The following is a 16,406-nucleotide window of genomic DNA, read 5'->3' on the forward strand; positions in this document are numbered from 1 at the left end:
GTAAATGAATGAGTCAACTGATGAGTAAAGGATTCTTGAAGTCCCCTCCAGCTTTAATAGATTTACAAATCTTGGATGCTGCACAGTGTTCTACACACACACAGACACACACACACACACACACACCAGTTGCATATATACAGACACATACAGCCATTCAGAGAAAAGGGGGCGAGTCTGCCACTCAGAGGAGCCCCAGCTACCCAGAACCGCCTGACGCTCCCCCCTGCACACACTCCAGCACACCTTCTTCATTGGCCTGTTTTTATTGCGCACCCATTGGGTGCATGATCTGGCTCTGGGCCCCGGTTCAGGATTCCTCATGTCCCCAAAGGTCAGCCTTTTGGGGTGATGGTCCAGGCCCAGGGCTGCTCACAAGCCTGGAAGGGAGGACCAGCAGGAAGGGAGAGGCAGTGCGTCAGCCGGCAGGCGGCGGCGGGCGGGCGGGCGGGCGGACAGCCTGCTCGCACACTTGGCTGAACAGAGACAATGGTGGCTGCTCCCCCGGCCCAGCCTCCTTCCCACAGGCAGAGCCTCGGACCCCAAGCCTCCGGAACCTTCCCCCAGAACAGGTCCAGCTGGGAGGCAGCCAGAGGGCAGCACAAGGAGACTTCCTGGGAGGCCAGCAAAGCCCCCGTGATGTGGCAGGAGGGCAAAAAGGGAACTGGTGCCTTCAGGAATGGAGCTATAAGGAATGGGGGTCTGAGAAGAGAGCCAGTGTGACCCTCACAAATCTCCTCAGCCAAGGGTCCTGCCCAGGGAACCCCCAGGCGGACGTACCCCCACCTCTTACTCCTCAGCTCCCTGAAGTCTGAACCTGAAGAATCTCCTTCTCTAGCCTGGGAAACAAAGGCCCCTGTTCCCAGATGCTCCAGTGCTCTGGAGACCACACCACTGGTTCTCACTGACCTCCATCAGTCTGTTTTGCTGGCTGGCATTTGGATGGGTGAGAGAGGGCCCTCATCAGCCCCTTGTACAAGGATAAGGACAGGGAAAGGCACCAGGAGAGAGAGACACGCAGGCCCCAGTCAGCCTCACCTGATTGCCACCTGCCTGTAGGCCATCTGAAGGCCCGCCCAGAAGTCTGGCCCCTCCATGCAGGGGCTGAGTGGAGCTACTCCCTGTCATAGGAGCTGGCCAGGACCTCCAGGGTCTCTCATAACAGGCCGCCTGCTGGTGCCACCCCTGGCGCTAAGGCCCCCTCGCTGACTACCCAAAGACTTCTGTTGCCCCAGTCTCTTCCATAAGCCCAGGACAGGGTGAACTGATTCTTAAGCAAATGCTGCCCCTGATGCAGGCCCAGGAAACAAGGCACTCTTGGAGTGCCCATGGACCGCCCTCAGGGAAGGCACGGCAGTGCTGTAAGAGCTCCGGTGAGAGAGGGAGAGAATGAGGTCCATGGGGAAATGGGTCCACTGGGAAGGAGGAGCAGGACAGCGGGTTCGCCTCCGTCATGAAGGGCGCACTGAGACGAGGCTGCCCTGCAGGGTTTCACCTCTGTCCACCCAGAGCAGGGGCCAGTGTCTGCTAGCTTCACAGCTGGTTGCGGTTCCGCTTGGGGATGATCTTCCGGTAGGTTCTACGCTCTGAAATGTTGCGCTTCACCTTGGCTGTGGTGGGGGCCTCATCCTGATGCAGAGACGGGCTGGAGTGGGACTTTTTCAGGCTGGGCTTGGGCTCCTGAAGGTCTCCAGCCTCCCTCCCCAGCTGCTCTTCCCACAGGTCCAGGTCATCCGAGGAGCAATGCAGACGGACCACCAGCAGCTGCACGTATGTCTCATAGCGAGTTTTCTACAACACACAAGACCCAGCCCCTGAGCACCACCCCGGCTCCAGCTCAGGAGGAGGCTGGACTGCAGGGGACAGGCAGCTCACCCATGTGAGAAGCTATGGCAATACAGACCTGTTCAGAGAGAGGTTGGGCCAACAGCTAACCGTATCGTACTTGAGCAACCAGCCCTTGCATAACACAGCAGTAAACATTAGAGCCCTGCAGTTATCTGCATGGTATTAGAACACCTACCAGCCCAGCCCTGTTCTAATAGCCAACCTTGTAGGGCGGTAACTAACAGCTCTAGAATGTGTTACATGTCAGAGACACTCAAAGATCTCTAGCCCACCAGGCCTGAGATCTGGGCGGCCCTGTACACAAGCAGCTCACATCTGTACTGAACCATAATTGAGTCTGAATAGCATTTTAACAATTGGCATCTGGAGAGCATGATCACCCTCATCTGTTTCACACTCCTAAGGTCTCTGTAACTAGCATCCTTTGGATACAGTTCCCAGTTTACTGAGTGTTCTCCACCTCCATCCCACGGGGCCCTCATCCTGGCTGCCAGGAGGCTGGTGGGACACGAATCATCCTCTGCTTTATAAAGAGGGAAATGAGGCCTAGGGACAGCCAGGAGCTTGTTAAAAGTCCCAGCTGGTGGATGGGGGTGGGGTGGGGAGGAAGGGGGAGGCTGGGATTCTGTAGTCAGAGCTGGGTTCAGCCACACTCGGGCCTCTGGGCCTTGCCACAACCAGCAGCCACAAGAATGTGCCAGAGCCCAGAGAAAGAGCACTGCTGGAGAGCCCAGCAGGTGTGGCCAGGAGGCCACCCTGACCTTCAGCTTCCTTTTCTGGGCCTCATACATTTTCTGTGCTCACATTGCCTCTCCCCTATCTCTCCTGCTTAGGGTCCCAGAATTTGGACAGGAGGCCAAATTGAAGGGAATGCAGGCGGGATTAAGGGATAAGACATTTCAGCATGGATCACAGAGCTAATAAAGGTCATTTCTTAACTAAAACCACAAACGAGGCTCTCACATTTGTGGGCTGGGTTCAGCCACACCGGGGACTCTGGGACTGAAGTAACACATACATTTATCAGGTTTGAGCAAGTTGTTTCATCTTTCTTTGCCTCAGTTTCCTCCTCTGTAAAATAAAGGTAACAGTCCCTCCCACCCCAGAGTTGTTGTATCGCAGAATAAGATAACCCATGCAAGCAACTCAAGCTCTAAAAACACTTCCTATCTAGGTATTAGGGGGAATAAATCAGCTAAAAATATAGTTTTTACTTTGGAAAGCCAAATCTAAATTGAGAACCAAAATATTTAGTATCAGCCCCTAGGGTTTGGTTTCCAGGCAAACAGCTGCTCTGAGCCTCCAGAGCAAGAAGCAAAGGGCCCGGCTGCACAGTCCATGCATTCCTTGCGCGTGCACTTGTCCGTAAATGTACAGGCAGCGCCCAGAGAGCCCGGTGTGGGCAGGCAAATGGCTTCGCTCGCCCTAAGCAGCCAAGGGCCGCAGGGCCGCAGGCGGCCACAAGAGGGCGGCAGAGGGTCGGGCTGGGGAGGCAAAGGGGGTCCCAAAGGCCTGGGAGGCCTGGCTGGCTGAGACTGGGGTGCCTCACCTCATGCTCCAGATACTCCTTCCGCAGGCGGTACTCTTCCAGCTCTCTACTGCGGCCCCTCCGCTCTGGTAAGTTCCTTTGCAGATCCAGCAGGTCATCCGAGGCAGCATCCAGGCAGTTCTCATGGGATCGATGCTGCTCCTCCTAGCAGTAGGGGGCAGTGGGAAAAGCTGTCCCGAGATGGCTCCCCTTCCATGCCCCCCTCCTCCCACATCCCTGTTTCAGGATCCAGGTGTGGAGCCTACTCGCTATTCCTATCCCCCACTCCTATCCCCCATTCCTGGGGACAGGCGAGCTGCCCACCGTCCTCCACCTCTTCATTCCAGAGCCCAGGTGTGCCACGCTCCCTTCCTCTGTTCCCAGACCACAGACCACTGCATCCTCAGTGCATGGGGTCTGTGCCCTCTGCAGTGGGTCTGTGTGAAGACAGAGTCTGCCTCTACTTGCACTTCCCCACTTGGGGGAAGTTTCCACAGATCTTCCATGGCTCTCCCATGGCCAAGATCTCCCTGTTTCATCTCCATGTCACCTGTCCCCTGCCCTAGCTGGCGCTGCAACCTCACTACCAGGGCTGCGAGATTTCCCTCTTTCTTTTCTGTCTTTTTTGCTGTTTGCTACACCTCCAAGAGCCTCCCGGCATGGGTTTGCAATTTGCGCCACAAATCAATCAGTCCCCCACCTTGGGAAATAAAGCTACTGGTTTTCCTGTCCTGGAAAAAAACCCAAAAAAAATGCAGCAGCGCCCGTCCTCCTGACCCTTCTCCCGGCCAGGTGCCCAGCCTTCTCTGCTCCAGGGCCCAGGGTACAGCCCTGCCCCCGCTCTCTCCCCCACCAGACCTCTGGCTCAGATCCCGTGCAGCCCCCTCCCAGCCGCGGCTCCCGGGGGCCATACCAGGGAGCTGTTGGCAGGGCCCATGGGCATGATGGGCCTGACAAATCTGCGCTGGGAGCCCACCGCAGCGGGAAAAGGCGGCGCTGAGTGCATGGCAGCGGCCAGGTTGATGCGAGCGATCCAAGAGCTCATCTCCTTGGCAGTGCTGTGGGCAGAGGAGGCTGTTGGTGCCCAGGGTCAGGGTCGCTCCGGTCACCTGCCCCTCCTCCCCCAAACTTCCATGTCCAGCGGCTCAGGACTCAGCCACACTGCCCCTAGCAGTGTGGTCGACTCTTCAAGTGACCTTGTCACAGGCCAAAAGGAAAAATCTAGGAAGGGAGTCGATCTTATAACGATAGGTCACTGTTAGTGACTTCCTGGCCTCTGTCCAGAATCCGGAGGCCCCATCCAGACATCCAAGGAAGAGGCTGATGTACTGGCAAAGTGGGTCCCGACCCAGAGAGCTCTCGTGCTTCCTAGGGACAGCCTAGGACCCCTCCAGCTGCAGCATTTGCTGTTTCCTGGCCAAGACATAGCTCCCACGAGGGCCAGGCCAGCAGCCAGCACAGGGCGAGTGGAGGTGGGGGAAGGGTTGCAGGGCCCGGGGTCTCGCTACCTGTCTTCTACCCCAGGGACTTACGGTGCCTGGAAGAGGTAGAGGCGCCAGTCTGCAGTCCGCAGCTGGAAGACGTGAGGCTTCTTGGTGTAATGGGTGGCGGGAGTGGCCAGCGAGTGGTGCACCCCAACGGGCTCATCCACCATCTGCCCCACCAAAATCTCCCCCTCAGGAGGAGGGGGGTCCTCTCCCTGCTACAGGACAAGGGGTTTCAGCAAAGAGCATTGTCATCACTTGTGCCCCTCCCAAGCGTCCAAGGCCCCTCCCCCCCCCGCCCCCCGCCCTCGGGGAGTGTGGACAGGCCGCCTACCTTCAGGAAGTAGAGGACCATCCCTCGCAGCAAGGTGTGGAACATCTTCCAGCCCCGCTTGCCCCACGCCGCTGCCCCAGGTGCAGAATGGGAAGGTGGGTGGTGGTACCCCATCCAGACACAAAGCCCTCCTCTCCCTCCCCCTCTCCAGGCCCTCCCCAGGGTGCACACAACAGGCAGAGGCACGCCAACACAAAACACACACCCGATCGTGACCAAGCCGGTCACGTGCCCCACATAGGTCATCACGCCTGAAAACCGGGCCGGCCACGTATGCACACAGCCAGCGTTCACACAGAACATACCCTCTCAAACACACCACTGCCAGCCAGCCAGCACAGTGCCACCCAGACATCTTCCAGCTCCCTCCAGAGAGGCCCGGGCCTCAGGCCTTCCTCAGGCCCCTGGGCTTCCGTCAGCCGCATGCTAATTCCCTGGGTGGCCGCGCCCAGTCCAGGCTGGGATTCTCCTACAGCTCTGGCCGTGTCCCTGCCTGTTCTCAAGCCCGCAGCTGTCTGGGACTGAGGCCCAAACGCATCTCTGCCACTCTCACACGTCCCTGTTCAGCACAAATCCACCTCGCCTTTTACTCCGTTTTGAATATCCAGACCCTGTCTCCCTCCAGCGTTCAGCTCAGATACCTTCACTTCCAAGAGCCTTGTGAGCTTGTCCCCCCACAATGCACCCCCAAAACAAAAAGCAAAACCTTCTCCCCCACATCCCTGAACTTGATCTGGCCATCCCCGCACCTCTCAGCAAATCCTGGTCACCCCAACAGAGCTGCCCCTCTTCGGGCAGGAACACGGCATGCAGACTACTGTGGAGCGTTAGTTGTTGAGATTATTCCAGGCCCTGCGGTGCTTGGCCAGTTTTGGCCTCACCAGAGGGGTTGGGGGACAGGAATGCCCCGTCCCTGGTCATTGGTGAGGAAGGAATAGAACTGCCTATCCTTGACCCGTGCACATGTCAGCTCCTGTCCCTGAGCGAAGCGGCGCGTACGCATCACGCTGCCCCAGACAGACAGACGCCCCACGCTGCAGCAAAGCAGCACTCACTCTTCTTGCCATCTGCATCGTGGTGCATCTTCCGAGTCAGGATGCCCTGCTTATAGGTGGGTGCGGTGGGGTCCTGGGCCAGCTGGAGGAAGGGGCTGCCCATCTTGCCAATTGGGGGTGATAGCGGGGCCTTCTCAGGCCTGCTCGTATCTTCTTCATCCCTGAATATCAGAGAATCAGGCTAATGAACCAGAGGAGGGAATCACTGCTTCCCAGGGCGTCAGCACCCACTCTCCTACTGGGGAGCCAGACTCCAGGGTCCCCCAAAAGGTGTCCTCTTTTGAAACCACCACTGATCCTGGAACCACTTCCACCACCACCCCCACCCCCCCACCCACCCCCGACCCTCATCCCCCCACATACAGCCTCTGGCTCCTCCAAATATTACCTGGGACCCTCCGCCTCTCTGAGACTGGCCCAGGGCCCTGCCTCGGGCTCCACCCTACTCAGAGGCAGCACCCAAACTTTTCCAACTCTCCAGTGGGCAGGTGGAGGGAGGATATACCCAGACACAGGACAGAGGCAGAGCGAGGAGACTCTCACTTACACTGCCCACTCCAGCTTCTCACTTCGGATGGACCAGTAGAGGGTCTGGAACAGAAACACACAGGTGGGCAGACTTGGGGGCGAACTCTGGCAGAGCTGGGAGAGGAGCATGCTGCAGCCCACCTGGTCTCCCCAACAGGGCTGCCCCTCCTCCTTGAGCAGGGAAGTGGCTGGTCCACACACACACAGACAACCACTGCAGGGCATTTGCAGCGTGCCTGTGCTGGGTGCTGGAGACAGAAAGGTGAGCAAAGCCAGCCCAGTCCCTACCTGGCCTGAACTAGTTCTCCTGAAGAAGAAATGAGTCACCCACATGCCATCCTGCCCGAAGGAACCTGACAGAGGAGGAATAGCTGACTGGCAGGGGTAATAAACGCATGGTGAGTGACTGGCTGGCTGGCTGCAATGCTCTGAGCCGGTACAACTGAAGTGTCAGTCAGATGATCTGTATTCCTAGCGCTGCCTCCACAGGGGCCTGGCACATGGGAACTGCTCAGTGAATGTTCTACTAGACAAAAGCACACAAGCTGCATTTGCTTGTGCAAGGTGTGCTGTGTGCCAGGCACTGTGCTGAGCACCGGACAAGCTTTATGTCATGGTGATAGCAACACTACAAAGTGCTATGGCCCCCAAGAAGATGCCTAGTCGGTCAAGACTAGCATTCAAACCTCAGAATATCTGGCTCCCAAGTCCCAGCTCCAGACTTCTAGCACTTAAAGCTCTTTCCTTATGTTCACTTGGAGAAAACAAACAAACAGTTTCTCAGACTTCAGGAGACAACGAATCATTTGAGAGCTTAAAACAACATTGTAGGGGCCCCAGCCCCAGGGATTCTGAGTCAGGAGGTTCGTGGGGGCACAGAAGTTTGGATGTGCACCAGCTAACAGATGCCAAGGCGAGGCCGATCCTGCTGGCCAGGGCACAGGTCTAGCAGCCTGTCATAAGCCAGCACTGTCCTCCCAGGGGTGCTTGGGCAGTGCCAGCCTGGGCTCGGCATTCGCTCTGGGAAGCCCCATGACGGTACCTTCAGCAGCTCCTTGGGGAAGTTCCCGCCATCCTTCAGGCCGTTCAGGTTGTTGATGAATTCCTGGCAGCTCATGCTTTTCCCGATGTTCTAGGGCCACGGACAGAGTGGATAGCAGGTGCACACTCCCCCAAAGGGTAACCCCCCGGCCAGTCATTCCAGAACCTCCTCCAGTTCCCCACGCCGCATCCCACAGGGCTTTATGCTGACCCTGCCCCAGGCTTTGATCTCAGCTTCCCTCTTCCAGCCCCTCGACCCAGCGCCTGCCTGCCACAGGTCCCACGGGCACCCTCCCCTCCTCTCACCTGTCCGTGGAGGTCTGTGTTAAGGAGCATGATGGCACAGGTCAAGGTGTGTACACAGTCTGCCCCCAAGAGGTAAGTGGAGAGAAGTGCAATTGAACGCCTGTGTTTCCTCTGAGTGGGTGACCCCTAATGCTCCAGTTCTACCCCCTCCAAACACTCTCCTAGCAGCAGACACCCAGTGAACTCCTTCCTAAGCAGTCATGGGGACACATCCATGCCATCTTCTTGGGTGCCTCAAAGTCCCCCTGCCCTGCCTCGGGGCCAGCCCCTCCCTACCTACTGAGGAGAAGACCCCGGGATTGCAGTAATGGAAGCGTCTGGAGAACTGGTAAAGGATTCGCTCGCGCTCCTGTGTCTCCCCACTCAGCACCAGGGCCTGGAGGAATTGCCTAGGAGGAAGGTCAGCAGGGTTGGAGCTCAGGCCAGCGTGGCCGGCAGGCCGCAGAGAAAAGACCAGATTCCAACCTCAGCCATGCCACCCCCCTGAAGCCAGTCCTCTCCTCTGGTCTCCCAGAAAGGGCCCAAAGACCTACCGGAGCGCACGGTCCAGGTTCTGGCCACCAAAATGGAAAAAGGACAAGTACTCCGCAGCCACAGCCCTGCTGAAGTCATTGCTGTGGAGGGAAAAGGGGAGGATGTCAAACAGGGGTCCTGGGCTGGGGACCCCAGGCCCTGCACACAGCCTGGGCCTGACAGGCCAGGACCGAGAAAGGGAAAGGTTGGACCCTGGGCCCCAAGAGGGCAAAGAGCTGGCCCCCCTCGGCCCCTCCAGCCAGTGTTGGGTGGGAGGGAGCCAGGGAGCTGGAGAGGGAAAAGCAAGGGGACCCAGTCTAGTGGCACCAAGCAGGGGTCAGGGGTGTGAAGAAGGGGTGATGCAGAGTCACTAGAGGAAGGAGCAGGCCTGGCAAGATGGAGAGAGAGGGGGCGAGGGGAAGATGGCCTGGGACAGGAATGCTGGGGTGCCAGGGCGGTGGGGGAGGGCAGCCCGTGAAGGGGGCCTTGCAACAGCTCCTCTCCATCCTGTCTCAGCCTGAGACTCAGTCAGGCTCAGAGCCACTCACTTCTTCCGCAGGTGGGCGGCCACCTCAGACTTCCGGAAGCCCTCCAGGTGATAGAGGCGAGAGGCCAAATTCCAGGCCACTTTGTCAGTGCTGACGCCATTAGCCAGCTTGTCTCCAGCCTGTGACTTCTGGTCTTCCACTGGCAAGTGGGCTCGGGGCATGGGGTCCTCGGGAAGCCTGCAAGAGTCCATTGGTGTCCTCAGACAGCCCCCTTGGGATGGACACGGAGAGCTTCTAGGGCAGGTCTTAGAGAGGGTATTGAGAGTGCAGGCCAGCGCTCAGGGCCAGAGCAGTGGAGGGGATGGACCAGGGCCTCCCCCAGAGGCAGGCAGGGTCACAGAATACCCATCTGGCTGGCGGGCACTTGAAGGACCCAGACAGGGCACTGTCCTGCAAAGCCATCAAAGGTGGAAACCAAGCCTGGGATTCATCATATGCTCAGGTGAACCACAGGGACATTCTGAGCCCAGTTTACCCCAAAGGTGTTTAGCCTACTCAGGGAAGGCAGGCCTGTCAGGGCCTCACCAGTCCTGCCATCTTCATAAGGCCTCCTTGATCCTCCTCTATCTCCCCCACCCAAGCCCAGCTCCAGCCCCTACTCCAAGGTCTGGAGCCAGGAAACAGCATGGTGAGGACAGGAACCCTGGGTCCAGCCTTAGGAATGGTGACGGCCGGGGAGGCCGGTGTTCCACCTCCCTCCTTGCATAGGCGGCCCCGGCAAAGGAAGACCTTGGACGGGGAGCACTGGGAGTGTCCTCAGGCCTGCCTGGCAACCCCGACAGTCCGGAGAGCACGCAGAGTGAGACACTGAGCACCCGGCAGGCCACAAGTCTAAGCTCTACCTGAGTTCAGTTCCCACTGCCACCTTACTGACCGGGGTGGGCCATCCCTGTGATCCAGGGCCCAGTTGCAGAGTGGTAGAGACAGCAAAGGTCCCCAGGAAAGGCAACGCTTTGCTGATAGGCCGCTGACCCCTTCTAAAACACTCAGCAGCACTCTGTGTTCACACGATGCCCATCTCTGGCCCGACAGGGTCAGCACCTTTGCTGCAATTCTCTCACTGCCTCCCGGGGCTCCTTACACCGAGCTGTGCACAAATTAAGGAAAAATGTAGTCAACAGTGGGACTACAAGTCTTGCCAAAGAGCCTAGGATTTCATGAAGTGCCTGAAAATGATGCTGGAAAGTTCCAGGAGTCCCAGGCAAAGTCAATGTCCAGGGAAGAACTGGAAATTAGTCCAGCAAGCAAGCGAAAAGGAGAAAATAAAAATAATGGCCACTGTCACAGCCAAAGAGAATCATGTGGACAGTCAGGTGGCAAAGCCCTAAGGTACTTTTACAGAAATAACATCTAAATGGGGAAGTACTTGGAAGAAAAAAACATTACATGGACATAAACTGTCATGAATACAAGCGAGTGAATACAAGTATCTAATTTTTATCTCAGCAAAGCTGTTACAAATAGAATAGATATAATAATTTAATAACAATATTATTACTAATAAGTAATAAAGAACATATAATGGCTGCGATAACTGAGATGAAACGAAAATGACCTTTATGTGACAGTGAATTTGTGCTGGAAAGTTAAACCTCCTACACGGTGCTAATAAGGTGAAATAAACTTCATTCTGTAAGTGTGTCACCAAGAAAGCCCCACTTAAACCCTTTCTCATCATTCGCTATGAAAGCATGCTTCTCCTTTTAGGTGGATTGATTTACTTTTGTTTTGAGTTGAACTGACTTTAGTTTTTGGTAAAAAGAACCTGTTCTTTTTAGATACTGAGAAACTCCTCTGATCTCTGAAGCCTCTCAAACCCCTTGGAGACAGCATGGATTTCCAGACGCTTCTGTGAATTCTGGTTGCCACGACACAATGACAGTGAGATGGCACGGGGTCAATCCTCCACTGGGCCCAACCGAGCTCTCCTGCTGGCGGAATTTCCCCAGCGCCTCCTCAAGTGCAAGGCAGCATGCGAGCCGACTTCACTCCCAGGCCTGCTGGAGCGCGCCCACCTCTCCGGGCATGTGCGCAGCTCCCCGACACCCCCACTCCTCCACCGCCCCGTCCCACCTTGGACTCCTCTGGGCCCTCTAGGTACACCCAAATCCTGCCCTGCGTGCACGCTGTCAGCTCTTCAGCTTCTCTACTTTCAAACCTTTGTCTTTACTCTTTACTGCTGGGGCGTGCAATGTCATCCTGGCTTTAATATACAAAGTCCCAGTGTGCATTTCTCATGTGCACCCAGACTAGGGTCTTTTAAGCGCATGCACACGCGAGAGCCCAGAGCCAGCAGGGCCACTTACCCTTCCGTGGGGGTCAGGTGAGCGTCGGGCTGCATGACTCCAGCCGCAGGCCCTGCCGGGCCTTCACTGCTTACTTCCTTCTCTGGGCCTGGGGTCGCTCCTTCCTCCTCTTTCTCCAGAGAACTGGGCTCTGCCCCATCTATCTCCAAGAGCAAAGGGCACGAAGCATCTAGTGTCCGCTCTGGGAGGGTGGTGTCCGTGTGGCAGTCCTGCAGCTGGGTGCTGCTTTCCTGAGAGGGCTCCGGGCTGGGGCTGGGGCTGCGGCCCCTGCTCTCAGACTCAGGGCTGTTAGGCTCCGGTGAAAAGGCTGGGCTACCCCAGGGCCCGGGGACCAGCGTGTAGGAAGCTGACTCCTGGGGACACTCAGCATCCCTGTCACCTGGAGGCGAGCATGGAGTGAGGTGGGCACAGAATGTGTGAGGCAGGCTGAGGGCCCAGGGGCCGGCAGAGGCAGAAGAGCCTGGCTGCCTCTTCGCCAGCTCCCTCCCTGGGGCTCCTCCCCTGAGGCTGGACAGCATGTCCTGTCCCTCCCTGGTGCACTGACCTCCCACACGCAGAGCCCAAGGCAACCAGGGTTCAGGACTTGTTGATCCACTAGACCAGGCATTGAAAATACTGGGTCATTTTGTACATATCATTTACTCTAGGAAATCAATTTTGAAGATCCACTGTACTAGTGAAGTCTCTGCAGCAGGCTTTAACCTCAAGTCTGGTTCCAACCCAATACACTGCAAGTACTCAGTGGCACCCCAGGATCCCAGAAGGCTTTTTGTCCCCACTCCTGACTCCAAAGGCTCCCACCACCCCATTTCCCAGACTCTCCGGTTGTCCTCACCTTTGCCCTCGGGGAGAAGAGGGCCCTCCTCTGTCTGCCATTCCTCAGGGCTGGGCTGGGCCTGTGGAGAGAGACACCCGTATCTCCTGGAGCCCTGTGGCACTGGGAAGTGCAGGCAGTGGCCAGACAGTGAGGGGGAAGGAGGGCACGGGAGAATAACTGGGTGTATACACAGCCCCCCTCCCTGCAGTTGTCCCCCGACCCAGAACACATGGCCCAGTTCGGGCCCTCAGTTTAGAAATGGAATCCTGGGTGGGAAAAGACACATCCTAGGAATGCTGGGCCTGAAAATCATTGAATTCACATTCCTTCCCTAGTCAGGTGGAGGTGAGGACCAAAGAAGGGCCGCGACTTGCCCAAGGTTGCACATGGTGTGTGGCAGAGCTGGGTTCAGATCCAGCGTGTCCCGCTTCCCAGGCTGACGCTTCTTGTACACAGGGTGCTGCAGAGGGCGCAGGGTTAAGACTGTCTCCTAGAACAGGCTTAGCAGAGAGAAGAAAGGGAGAGAGAGGTTTGAGAAAGGGACCCTGGCCCAGGGCCTTTCTCCCACTGCACAAGGCCCTCTGGGCTTCCTAGCTACCCCCACTGTCTTCTGCTGTCTCTGCTCCACGCCCGATGCCATGCCTCCTGGAGCGCCAGTCTGAGGAGGTGCTGGCACAGGGTGACAGCCTAGGCATGGAGTGTAGCTCTCCTCTCCAAGATAGGGCAGGCCGCCAGCTCTAAGACTGGGCTCCCAGGAGTCCCTGTGGGGCCCCACGTACCCGATAGCAAGAAGGTCCTGAGATAACACACTTCTACAGGACAGGACCGTAACTGCCCCTCACGGGGCCCCTGGCCTACGGTGGACAGGGGCTCCCACGGTACTTGGGAGTCCCCTGGTTTGGGAGACACAGCTGCAGGACTAGAGATTCTTCTCCACTGTTCTTGGGATTAGAGAGATTAGAAGGTTACAGCCCTCCCTGCCATCTTGAGTAGCCTTATCTCTTAAGCAGAGGCCTCCCTGGGAAACTCTGTGTTGTCTCACAGAACTTGTCCCAGTAGATGTCAAGGACTGCCTTTGTTACAGCAGCCTGATCTGTTGACACTGGAGAGGGAGGGGCGAAGGGAAAGATGGTGAACTAAAGTAACAAAATGCTCAACTCTCTCAAGTGAAGGTGGAGCTCTTAAAACAGACACCCACCCCATCCTTGCAGGCCGACCTCTGTCCTGTTGCAGTTAGCAGTGTCTCAGAGGTGGGAGGGTAGAGTGTGAGAATGGTCTGGAATATGCCACAATAGGCAACCGAATGCCACAGTCCCTTGGAGCTGGCCAGATGAGACACTTGTGCTTTAAAGGCCTTTACATCCAGTGACGTTGTGGAATGGCTAAAACTTCCCACAACTCTGAAAGCCACACAAGGCCTGTTTTTCTGTTCTGACTCCCAGATTCCAAAAGCTTGAGCATCTGAGAAGTACACTCAGGCCTGACACCACTCACCTCACTCTCGTCCTGGTCAGGAGGTTCTACTGAAGCCCCCTCGGTGGTGTCCGGTGTGGCCCAGTAAAGGAAGTGTGTTTTGTAGGTGGGCACAAGGATCAAGGGGGCGGAGTGCCCATTGGAGTCAGCGGCAGTGCCACCCCCACAGTCAGGCTCGCTCCCCTGCTCCCACGGCACTCTGGCTTCTGGGAGTGGAGGCCCCTGCGTCTGTGGGCTCTCGGGCGCCGTCCTGACATCCACCAGGGAGGCTGAGAAGTCCCAGGAAAAGCGTGCTCCGGAAGAGCTGGTGTCAGAGCAAGGGCTTTCCAGGAAGAGGGGGTTGTCGAAGAACACGCTCTCCTCTTCGGGACCCCACTCTGGGGAAGAGCCTGGCGATCCCTCCCTGGAACACACAGGGATCTGGCTCTCGCCCTCGGGCCCGCTGCCGTCTTCCCCAGAGGCCTCCTCCGCACACGGGCTGGGGTGGAGGCCCGAGTCCTGGGGATCCGAGGGGCTGGCGGAGAAAGTTGGGAGGTCGGCAGGAGCAGCGGGCAGGCAACACCTCAGGTCAGTCCTGAGCCCCTCTGTCTTCTCCAGTTCCTCCTCCAGGTCCAGGACACACATCCGGGCCTGCAGGATGCCCTCCCAGAACATCACCTGGGTGGAGTTGCTCTGGCCCTCCTGTGGGCTACCCTGGGGAGAGCTGTTCCCCAGCTGTGTGGGTGAGGCACAGGAGTCCCCAGGAGGCCCATCTTGCCTGATGGGATCAGGAGGGTCGAAGGCCAGGGTCTGATCCCCACAAGGTTCTGGGGAGTCAGGGGGGCTGCACGTTTCCCTCAGTTGCACTTCTGGGTGGGGCTGCAGGCTGTCTTCCAAGCAGACGTTAAGAAATTCCACGGGTTTGGGATGTTCCGAGGGTCCGTCGTCACCCATCATCCACACAGTGCAAACTGCTAATGAGCTCCAGAGGCGTCTGCCTTCACAACCCCATGGTGTGATTACGGGGAGCGCTGGCCGGGGGGAGGCGGGGATCCACACCTACCCTGCCAACACAAAGCCAACACAGCTGAGCGAACTGGCCCCTGGGCGCGAGTCTGAGGTCGGTCGGCTACGGGACACTGCCCTGCTCTGTGCAGCTGTGGGTGAGGAGGGCACCGCACATGCTATCAGGCCCCACAACCTCACCTGCTTGCACCAGGGCTACACTGCGTACTGGCTGCAGGTGGCCAGAGGGGTGTCGTAGCTAAAAAAGATGAGCTGGCAGTTTGTCAGACCCTTCTCTTGGGAATCTGGATTGCAGAATGGAGGGACTGAGAGACTGGCTCAGGCGGAGATGCCTCAAAACAGTGTGAAAGCAGGAGGACATTGAGAAAATAGCAGCCACCAAAATATGAGGGAGCTGGAGGCACAGCCTGGGGGCAAGGAGTGGAATAACTTGCGGGGGAAGCAGGCACCCAGAAAAGAAAAGCCACAGCTGCCTTATTTCTCCCGCCCGAGGCGTGGAAGGCCTGCGTGGGTCACAGGCTCGTGGCTCCTGTGCGGTGATGCCACGTGGGCCAGAAGGAAGCAGGGAGCAGCACCCCTTGGACCCAGCCAGGGTGCCGCCGAGCGACCACTGCTGCCTGGGGGCGAGATGGCCTTGCGGGGAGGGGAGGCTTGTACACAGTTGCGTCCACTCGAGCAGCTCAGAGCACCCGGGCAGCGGCTACATGGCACTCGGATGGGCCTCAGTGGATGCAGCGAGAACGCTCTCATGGTACTCTCTAGAGCACTGGTCGCCCATCCCGTGTGTAGAACCGCAGATTGTATGTCCCTACGCAGGCCCTGCGGCCTTAGAATACCTGGCTTGTCTGACCCATGGACACATGAGCCCTGCTGTCTCCCTGCTGGCGCTGGCTCTCAGCAAGCACAGGGACAAGCACCCAAGGGCCCTCGGGCCTCCTCACACCTTTTCTCACTTTCCTTAGCTCACTTTCCTCACGCACATATTTCTGCCTTCAAGACTATGCATGTGCTTATAACAAAGGGAGCAGGGCTGCACCCAACTTGTCAGGCTGAGGTCCCCAAGAACAACAGCCCCTTCGCTGGCCCAGCACCTCCCACCCCACTCCTGAAGGGAGCAGGCATGTGGTCCCCGCTGCAGAGGTGAAGCCAGGCTGAAGACCCACCTGGAGACTCACGGCTGGTAAGGGAAGTCGGCTCCGCTCACCCTGACCCACATCAGGACCTCTCCCCACCACAGAGGCTGCTCTGGGCAGTCCTCCCTGCACCAGCCTCCTCGCTGCCAGGCTTGTGGGGGCCTGTGCCATATACTAACGGGCCCACAGGTCTCTCCTATGTGCCCAGCAGTAAAGAGCGTGGGGCTCAATGAACCACATGGATGTGGCTAAACCCTTGTCCTGCCACCTAGCAGTGGAGAGAGGAAATCTAGGAGGTTTCTGGAGCCCCTGGGACCCTCCCTACACCCCCAGATCTGCAGGCTAACTGAGGTGATTCTGGTTTTATCTCACTTCCATCCTGATCCCAACAGTCTTCACTTTCAGCAGAGCAAGAATCTGCAATTGCTGAACTTTGGCCTAAGGTTCTTCAGTTTTCATCTCTAGGAATGGCCCCCGACAGCCTTGG

At 57.6% G+C, this 16,406-nt stretch overlaps 1 protein-coding gene across 2 annotated transcripts; it reads right to left on the minus strand.

Annotated features, from left to right (window-relative positions):
• Positions 1-246: 246 nt before the first annotated feature.
• PSD4 (pleckstrin and Sec7 domain containing 4) lies at positions 247-14,784 on the minus strand. 2 transcript variants are annotated; one of them, XM_012727307.1, is made up of 16 exons: positions 13,803-14,784; positions 12,683-12,808; positions 12,327-12,387; positions 11,492-11,870; positions 9,186-9,362; positions 8,658-8,738; positions 8,401-8,513; positions 8,125-8,183; positions 7,820-7,909; positions 6,797-6,840; positions 6,250-6,410; positions 5,195-5,265; positions 4,909-5,075; positions 4,290-4,434; positions 3,398-3,541; positions 247-1,791 (listed from the first exon to the last, which is right to left on the minus strand). In XM_012727307.1, the coding sequence occupies exons 1-16, from the start codon at positions 14,715-14,717 to the stop codon at positions 1,534-1,536; spliced, it is 2,991 nt and encodes a 996-aa protein (XP_012582761.1). In that variant the 5' UTR covers positions 14,718-14,784; the 3' UTR covers positions 247-1,533. The 2 variants fall into 2 exon arrangements, with proteins under 2 accessions (XP_012582761.1, XP_012582760.1); XM_012727306.1 differs by having other exon boundaries at positions 4,909-5,078.
• Between the last annotated feature and the right edge of the window lie 1,622 nt (positions 14,785-16,406).

This window comes from Condylura cristata, unplaced genomic scaffold (assembly GCF_000260355.1).
Source record: "Condylura cristata isolate star-nosed mole 26May11 unplaced genomic scaffold, ConCri1.0 scaffold00020, whole genome shotgun sequence".
NCBI lineage: Eukaryota > Metazoa > Chordata > Mammalia > Eulipotyphla > Talpidae > Condylura > Condylura cristata.

Excerpts from the sequence above, each read along its gene's own strand:
- PSD4 (XM_012727306.1), bottom strand. The coding sequence starts at position 14,717 with ATGATGGGTGACGACGGACCCTCGGAACATCCCAAACCCGTGGAATTT. Across the intron at positions 8,514-8,657 it reads AACCTGGACCGTGCGCTCCG|GCAATTCCTCCAGGCCCTGG; the intron begins GTAGGTCTTTGG and ends CCTTCCTCCTAG. Across the intron at positions 8,184-8,400 it reads CGGGGTCTTCTCCTCAGTAG|ACTGTGTACACACCTTGACC; the intron begins GTAGGGAGGGGC and ends TCTTGGGGGCAG.